Source organism: Acaromyces ingoldii, assembly GCF_003144295.1.
Source record: "Acaromyces ingoldii strain MCA 4198 unplaced genomic scaffold FA10scaffold_10, whole genome shotgun sequence".
Lineage (NCBI taxonomy): Eukaryota > Fungi > Basidiomycota > Exobasidiomycetes > Exobasidiales > Cryptobasidiaceae > Acaromyces > Acaromyces ingoldii.
In genome coordinates, this window is record NW_020290256.1 from 276007 (window position 1) to 285006 (window position 9000).

Genomic DNA, 9000 nt, shown 5'->3' on the forward strand with positions numbered 1-9000 from the left:
CATTGTTTCCATTGTTTCCATTGTTTCCATTGTTTCCATTGTTTCCATTGTTCCCACTGTTCCTATTCTTTCCATTGTTCCCATTGTTCCCATTGATCCCATTGTTCCCATTGTTTCCATTATTTCCATTGTTCCCACTGTTTAAGGGTTATGCTCCTTGCATTATAGTAGTCGAATGAGCTCATCAATTTCGAGTTTTTGGCCTCATCCAAACCGTCAATCGAGTTTTCTGCTGTCGTCTGCGCTTGACCTTGCGCTCTCCTCAGATCTGATCGTATCAATTGCTCGAAGAATCTGTAAGGCATGAGACGAGAAAAAAAAACCAAAAAACTAGAAAGATGAAGGAGTGCCGGGTGTAGTAGCATCATTTAAAGCCCCGCGTTCGAGAGAATTCAATTTCTTCTACTATCATCCCTTTCTGTTAGCGTCCTTTTATTTACTCGATTGTAAGTTGACGGTCATCCACCGACACGAAAACCTGTGCCTCGAGCATCAACCATCCCTGAAATGGCGTCAAGCAAACTTCCAACGCACCTTATCCATCGAGAGCTTTGGAGGGGAGATCATCTATCATCGGTAAGGACTCGCAAGAGCAGCATCTCGAACCTCTGCATCTGGAATTTAAGGCCAGCTGCTCGAGGTGCCGAAAAAAGAAAATGAGGTGCCATTTTCTCGGTGGTTCACCCTCTTGTTCAAATTGCAAAGCTCGTGGGCTGGAACAAAGCTGCCAACGCGACATAATGAAGTCGCAGAGACCGAGGACAAAAAAGTCGATCAGTACGAAGGCCTTGAAGATGCCACCTAGGATGAGTGTGACACTCGATTGTCTCGCACAGGAAGAGAAAAGATATCATCAGACAGATGGATTGCTTGATGAAGAAGAGGATTGCTGAGCTTGAAGCTAGAAGCCCACGTTCCCGCTCTGCATGCGACCAGCAGGTAGCAACATCGTCCGCGTTATCGAGATCGACTTATCGTGAAGAAGAAAACTTGAAAGCAGCAGATATGTCGTCTCCGTCAGCTCGATCGAAGAAGGGCTTTGACGCTCTTAGTACCTCTGTTGTCGTACCTGAATACAGATGGACAACAATATCTAGCTACTCAGCCACGGACGACGGTCAAAATTCATCGACAAGACCAGCACAAATTATCAATAAAGATGCTACCCTCCTCATATTCTCGGAATTCTTTGCTTTCATCAGAGTTTATGATGACAATACGACGAACAAGACCATCATTCGAGAGCTCTGCGCCACCTTTCTTCGTTACGTCAATCACAAGGCCAGCCACATGATTTTTGGACCAGCCTTGAGCAGGCTTTGTCAAGCTTTGAGCGAGGACGAGATGGTACTTTTAGGCAATAATCAGTCAATCGACGCCTGCACGTTGGCGACCTTTCTTCTCATATTGTGTTTTGGTGCCAAACATCATCCAAGCAATTATCTTGGTCGTCTTTGCTGTACGTCCACAGGCAGAGCAACCCAAGCGCTGAATGGAAACGGCATTTAACTCACAGCATGTTGGTACGCAGAGACAATTCGCTATCTTCAGGTCGGACAATTGTGGAAATTTCGTACCTTGGAGGCATTGCAAGCGGCATGTCTAATTCTATCCCAAGGGAGAGGTACGCTTGCGTGGTATAGATTCTTGCTAAACGAAGCGATCTCTAGCGCACAAGGTCTTGGTCTGCATCGGCTAGGCAAGGTTCAACCGGCTCAGGATGTTCGAGCCTCCGACTGCGTATCTCTCGAAATAGGAGTTCGGATCTGGTCCTATCTCTGCGCCAAGGATTGGTCGTTGGCCGGTACAAATGGTCTCACCTATAGAATTCATCCTTTACAGACGACAACGCGCATGCCGCTGAACGCCAGTGATGAGCACCTGAAGTCAGACATCATCCGAGAGCAACCACGCAACACATGGACAGAGGCTTCATACGTGATTGCTCATTTTCAGTTGACCGAATGCGTAAGAGATGCCGTAGCTATGCGCAACAAGCAGGCAAAGTCGGCGAGCAGATGTGAAGCAGTCGATGAGAATATTGTCGAAAGAGTCGACAGCGTAATTAGACCTTCGCTTCCTTCATTCAGGGGTCTTTCTGAGGAAAATCGTAGAAGGGCCGTGGTCAGAATCAGGTCCTACATCCAGGATTTGCCCGCCTTCTTCCAACTTGGCATCACCTCTGCCTCAAGCCCTGAAATGACCGCGCAGCGTCGGCTCTTGGTGAGTCTGTAGCGAGCGCTCCAAGTGAATGTCCGACCTAATGAATTGAACTTCAGCATCAACAGATTGACGAGACGGTAGCACTCTTCGAGGCAAGGAGACATAGCAGTAGGTCTGTCTAGCTGCTCTCCCTTCTGTCCTCGCCGACTTTGTGGGGCATCTAGCTGGTCCGAAAATAATGTCGCCTTCCCTCTTTTGTTATCAATCAAAGCGATTGGATCACTTTTACGTACGTAGGGAACAGATTGCGATTGAACGAGCAGAAGAAGTCAGGAAGATGATTCATCGTCGAGAGGTTCGTTGAAATATGCCGCCAAGTCGCCCGCATCTCTTCCCTCCCTCGCAGAGGAACGCTCGTACGTAGACGGATAGAATTCATCAGTTGCGACTCAGAAAATGTCGCCCCAACACAAGCTCGTCAGTCTATCAAGTGTCTCGGCATCTTTACCATATGTCGCCGCTCAGGCCTCAAAATAAACTGCGTCATTTAAAATCGTCCATCAACCAGATTTACGATTCACATACACAAGGCTAGCATCGACCACTGAAGTACAGCTCCTCTTCCTTCGATCGACATGTCGATTTGATTGCCGGCCTTCACTATGTGCAGGCGCCGTCGTGTTTCTCCTTTGACATTGCCGACATGGGTGGCATTCACCGCAGCGAAGCTTGCGAGCCTTGCAATGCGAAAGGCAGCTGCTCTTTTTGGTGGGTCGGCGGAGCTTGCAGTCACTAAGACTGGCTCATTGGAAGAGTCCGTCCCAGGTCAGAGGCAGTGGTACGTAGACTCATGAGTCTTGAATGGGCTTTGTGGTGAGGATGGTCTTGAATTAGGAGGGAGAGGGTGCATACGCACTAGCCTTCGCCAACTGCCGATCTCTTGGTAAGACGAGAGACATCGGATAGCGTAAACTCGCATTGACATTGGCATGAAGAGAAGCTGCCGAAAGGGAGGAGGCTGAAGGTGTCACCTCACTAAATGGGAGGCAGGCAAAATCTCGGAATAGACTCGTTGCAAGCTGTTGCTCCCACAGATCTTCTTCACCCGACCGACAAAACTTTAGTGTACCACTACTGTTCTTGGAGAGAATCGCAGAAGAAGGAATTCTCAACAGGCAGAACGTAAATGTAGATAAATATGTGCCGCAACGTCGAATGCGCGTTCCAGCCAAGGTTACAGTACATACTCTCACATACCAATTTTAAAGCAAAACCCTCCGCTTCCTGTCTGCAACGCTCCCGACATTGGCTTTCTCGCCTTGAGTTGGCTTATATTCTGTGCCAACTTCTTCTGCCATGTCGGAAGGCCATTTTGACTGCTTGCGACGCAAGCTTCTTTGACAGATGTTTGAAGCTCACGAGGAGCTATCGCCGGAGTGTCAATCGAGACCACTTCGTTCGACACAACGGGGTTCTGCCCGTCAACGAAGGGCAGACTCTGGTATCCTTGCTCATAGGTATAGCGCTGCATGTGCGCATGATAATAGCGCTGGTCTGGTTGCCGACAAGAGCGATCTGAAGCTCCAGTTCGAGGCGTCCTCTTCGGACTACAGCGCTCGCCGGAAGAAGCAGACAGAGGCGGCGGCGAATCATCGAAACAGCTAGGATGGTAACAGTCGAGCTGCGCGAAGCTTTGGTGTAGGTACACTGGTGTCAGCGGCGGCTTCTCCGGCCAGGTCTGAGGATGCGTCATCGTGTCCGACGAGATGCAATCGCCGGTGCTGGTGCGCGTCGATATGGCTGTGCTTTCCCGAGGACCCTCGATCACATTGTCCTTGGTCTCGGCGCGGCCTTGATAATGAAGCGACCCTGCGCGAGGATCGTGTGAGGCGCCAGCGCCGGGGCCGAAACCTCTGAAGCTGTTGCTTATAGATAATGGCGCACTCAAGTGGCTCTTTGGCGTGCCCAATTGAGATGCACATGAAAACGGGGACTTGTCAAGGCTGCTGCCGACTGCCACGATACCGGGACCCACTGTGCCTTTTTTTTCTTGGCCCTGGCTGCTCTGCTCCAGGCTTGCATGGTCGCGGCGAATGTGTTTTCTTAATGTTGCCTTACGACAGTAGCTCTTTCCACAGCCCTGCAAAAGCACCTCTGGTCAGCGGCAGCGAGGTAGTCCACCCTCACTTGTGCCTACTTCAACATCACAGCGGTAAGGTCGACGTCCCAAGTGGATACGTCGGTGGCGAGCCGACGAGCTTGAGTCGGAGCTGTAAATTTTCCCCGGAGTTGATCAGCTTCGGGGCTCACGGCAGGACAATGGGTGCTTGTGTACTCACAAGGCCTTGAAGCATGTATCGCATACGTAAGGCCTCTCGCCAGTGTGAACGCGCGTGTGTACTGTCAGGGCCGATCGCTGAATAAACTTTCGGCCACAGTCTCGTATTGGGCAAAGGCTGAATATACGGTTGAATTTTTAAAAGAAATCCCTTGTGGGTCAGACGCATGTCAGGTGAAGGGGAATCCAGACTTACTAGGGTCTCACACGTTAACTTCTTATTTCTGAAGGTGGCGTATGTAGGCGAATTCTTCGGACAATGTTTTCGATCCGAGCTGCGTCAGCCTTTGCCGCTGCGTCAAGCATCTTTGCGAAAGCTTTCAGCTCTGCCGAAGCTGGACTCATTTGTGGATGACCGCTGGTCGGTTCGCTCACAACCACGTTCGATTTCGGATCGAGTTGTGAAAGCCTCGAAAAGTCCGCTGTCATACTGCTGGATCGATCTTCCTCCACTGGGGGCGCAGCACACGTGGGGTGAGATATCAGGTCGCTCGTTCCTGAATTTGTACAGTTGCTGATATACCTGCCTTTTCTTTGCATACCGAGGTTCGACCTGCTTGCGTCACAGTCGTTTCGAATATCGTATGCCGTTTGACGGCTCGATGATAGGAGGGAACATGGTGTTGCAAAGTTGTTGGGAGCAGAGGCCCCATTTGTCGTAATAGGATTCAAAGTGTGCGCCTGAGTAAGTAGCTTGGAGTTCGCTTTCAGCATCATTCGAGGCAATTCATTAGCTGGTGAGTGGAATGTGATCGTCTTCACATCTTCGTCATCCCGGCGTAGATCTGTCGGTAAGTTGAATGGATACTGAGAGACATGCTGAGGATACGGCGACGACGATGGCACCGAGCGCCTTTGTTGCCTGGCCAGCTTCGTCCCGTAACGACTTGTGCACCATTTCCAGGGCTTAGTAGATGCCGAAGAGAGCGAGGACTTCGCATGATTGGGTGAGATAATCGGCGAGCGATCACAGTCCAGAGCAAAAGTTGTCTGCACAGGTCGCCCTCGCCCTCGTCGAAGAATAAGATCAATCCAAGCCCTTTTGCAAGTCACCGAACTGCTACTCTCTGGTCTTACTGGTATATGTGGCTTGATAGTGCAGATGTTGCCGGCAGAATTAGAATCGTCGTGTTCGGAAGCGAATGTTGTGATGTTCTGGATTTTTCGACTTTCGAGTTTCAAGCTTTGGGAAGTAATAGCGCAACCTGTGACGCTTGACGATTTGCCGACGTCCTGATGCGGCCGAGAGGATGGAGATTCTTGCTTAAGTCCTGCAAACGAGGATGCGCGACGCACTCGCAGCTGACTACCGCGATCGAGCAGAGTAAGTGCCGATGTGTCATCCTCTATTCGGCTTCGTCTTTGCTCGACGCAAAAAGACAATCTCGCGACAACATCTTTCGGCATTGATTGTCGAGCGAGCCCTTTCTGTGCGCTGTTCCGGATTGTGGAATGCGCTGATGCCTTTGGAATCTGGCTACAGCCCTTTGCTCGAACTCTTCGTAAACTCTTCAGTATGCGGGTAAAAGAGCGGCCACCTGAGCGACCGACAGATGGCGCATCGATTGTTGTCGTCATCATATTTTGGCTAGGTTTCTGAATAGTCCTCGGCTCAATCGAAACGTCATCATATGAGGATGACAGCTTCGCGGTGCTAATGTCAGACGGCATCCTTTCGCTCCTTGTGTTTTGCTTTGCCCATGGGTCGACAGGCCTTGGTTCGACAGCCCTTGATTCGACAGGTAATTGCAAGATTGGAGCCGTTCCTTTTGTTGATGATAACATGATGTTGCTGGGCGACCAGGACTGGCTTTTGCGCTCTATGCCGGCCGACACCGCTCTTTGATCCAAATTTGTTGGTGCAGAACTCAATTTCGCATCGAAGCGAGGCGGATGAAGGATGTTGGCCTCTCGAGTATACTTTTTTACCGCGGTCGTTCTCGTGATGTTGCCGTCGATGCTTGTCAATGGTATTGTCGCAGCGGGCCTCTTCGCTATCTCATGGAACCCTTCGTTGACGCACCCGGAAAGAGTCTCGCTTATCGTATCAATGACATGAGACGGGGGTGTCTGATCTTGAGAACTTTCACCATCTGTCTCGCGGCAGAGCAGCGGCGGCGGCGATGCTCGAGAGTGCATGCTCGTCGTAGCAGTACTGATAATTGCCTCTCGCGAAGCAGACCTTGGAGAGGTCGCTGCTGCTTCCTCAATCTCTATTGAAGAAGAAGAAGGGGGCGTTTTCAGATGGCTAGGGCGCATTTCAGAATGGCATTGAGACTCGATCTTGTCCTCCTCGGCCGCCAGCGTCTGAGCTGCGCGAAAATCATTGAAAGTTCCGAAGCTCTTCCTGCCCTTCCTGTGCAAAGCTTTCGTCCTTGACAGGGTTTCTGCGATTTTGCCTTTTCCCCTCATCTTTCCGGCCTCTTCCCCCCTTTTGGTTCCATGGCTCTCGCATTCGAAGACACTCTTGCTGCCCCTCGCTTCATCGCCTCCTTTTCTGCCGAAGCGCGGCAAGCTTGGCGAGACGACGTCCTTGACCCTTATCCGCGTCGCTCTCAGATCTTCGTTGTCGATTTCGCGCTCGAGCAAGTCCTGGTGGGAGTCGTTCAAACCTTCTGCGCTGATCGTCTTAGACTTGTCTACAGAAGAACATCGCTTCGTTACCTCATCCCTTCTGTCCGCAATGATTGCAGTAGAGGAGTCATACAGGTTCCCCGAGGACGAGAAATCGACGGGAGCCGGAGAGTCCCTACAACTCGTGGCGCTTTCGTGACTGCCGCTGTCTCGGACTTCCTGGTCTCGCAAAGATCGCAACTTTGCAGGGTCTTGAAAAGATCTGAAAGCGAGGTTTGAAGAAGAGACAACATTCGCAACCGCGGATGGGCCCGCCAAAGGAGCAGAGGTATCAAGACCTGGAGCAGAAATGCGAGAGTGAGTGCTGTGAAAGACTGAAGAACGTTGCGAATTGTCTGACGCAGACGAAGATTGCATGCGTGAGTGGGAGCCCGTAAAAGAGCTGACAGCAGATGAAAGCGTTGACACCGCACTTTCGCTATCAGAAAGTTCTTGCACGGATATAGAGCTTGTAGGTTGAGGCCAGGAGCGAGGAGAATGTACTGATTCGTCTGAATCGTTCCCAATCTTGTCTTGTCTCCTCGCCAGCACTTTGTCGGTCTCTTTATCGGTCAATGTCTCGCTCGCTACTACTGATGTGTTTCCTTCGTCCTGCGCCGTTACGTTCACCATTGTCATATTCTCGAACCTTTCTTGAGTTCTAACACCTGTCCGACATCTCGCTTCTTCTGATTTACCGGTAATTTGCCTCAGAGCTAGATGGCTCGGGAGTAGCTGTCTTGCGATCGCTTGACAACTGCCCCTTAATAATCGCGTTCGCCGTCACAAGAGTTTCAGGTCTGCGCTTCTGTCACCTCTTTTCGACATACCTTCCAGTACGGTGAATGTCGGCCTAATGCTAGCTAAGCTCTCACACTCCTCTAACTCTGCTTCTCTATATATGTAGCGAAACCTCGGTACGGTGAAAAAGCCACTCGTCCCTTATCTTCGCCAAATTTGATGGTCGTTAAAGCCTTGGCCAACAGCATTGGCGACGTCACCGAACGATCTCTGTCTCTTTTGTCCTTTTCCGCCGTGATTTGTTTTCATGGAAATTTACCTGCTTGTTGAGGGTGCTACAAAGCGACAGCTTTGTCACGGGCAAGCTTTCTTCAAGGCGAAAGGGTACACAAGATTGAAGCAACTTTCAGCCAATGAAAGGAAGCAGCCATGCTTGGGGTTGAACATATGGTGACGTCTTTTCCTTTCATGCCGCCGAATTTTCCGGAAAGAGTAAGACTGATATCGTGTCCGTTGCGTCAGCGTGCAAGTGTGTTCACACCTCGCATTCTACGCGGGGGCAACGGATATGAATGGGCTAGAAGATAGAAAATTCTGATACATGCGGGTTGGGATCGAGAAAGGAAGTTCTTGAGGACCGAGTTTCTCTTACAATTGGATCTGTCAGATATCAAGTTGCTCTTTCGCAATGGACAAATTTGGTGTTCGGCCTTGTTTGCAAAGTTGGTAGAATATTGTAGCGTTCTAATTGGCTTAAATATAGGTGCTGAAACATATCAATTGGAATACTAGCGCAGCAGCATTTGTCCCTTCACCTTTACTCGACCGAGAGCCCTATGGATAACAACCGCTCTTGCTTGCTCGATCTTCGATTGAAGGCGGATCGCACCTAATCTCGACTGTGTTTCTTGTTTTCTTCCTCCGTTGGATAATCAGTCTTATACCCGATCGAGGAGGGCGAGGCCAGTGCGACGACAAGCCTGAAGGTACAATTTAATGACGCAACTCTCGCAGACATAGCCTAGACCTTTGAGGTCCACAGGATCATTTGGCACCATCGAACCTCTCCTTTTATTTGAGAAAGATTGAGTCAGAAGGCATCGCAGCCTTCAACCCTGTGGTTCTCTCTGTATCAGATACCGATT

The 9000-nt window shown here is 50.2% G+C and overlaps 3 protein-coding genes across 3 annotated transcripts; 1 reads left to right on the forward strand and 2 right to left on the reverse strand.

Moving 5' to 3' along the window:
• Positions 1–1608: 1608 nt before the first annotated feature.
• On the forward strand, positions 1609–2345 carry FA10DRAFT_291804 (hypothetical protein; the record flags this gene model as incomplete). The annotated part of the gene is made up of 3 exons (XM_025524371.1): positions 1609–1968; positions 2002–2223; positions 2289–2345. Coding segments are annotated over 3 exons (639 nt in total), but the record flags the coding sequence as incomplete, so codon positions are not given.
• Positions 2346–4369: 2024 nt separating this feature from the next.
• On the reverse strand, positions 4370–4615 carry FA10DRAFT_222344 (hypothetical protein; the record flags this gene model as incomplete). Its single annotated transcript, XM_025518560.1, has 2 exons — positions 4370–4433; positions 4503–4615. Coding segments are annotated over 2 exons (177 nt in total), but the record flags the coding sequence as incomplete, so codon positions are not given.
• Positions 4616–6161: 1546 nt separating this feature from the next.
• FA10DRAFT_263221 (hypothetical protein) lies at positions 6162–7747 on the reverse strand (the record flags this gene model as incomplete). The annotated part of the gene is made up of 3 exons (XM_025520189.1): positions 6162–6341; positions 6431–7315; positions 7619–7747. The coding sequence occupies 3 exons, from the start codon at positions 7745–7747 to the stop codon at positions 6162–6164; spliced, it is 1194 nt and encodes a 397-aa protein (XP_025373922.1).
• Between the last annotated feature and the right edge of the window lie 1253 nt (positions 7748–9000).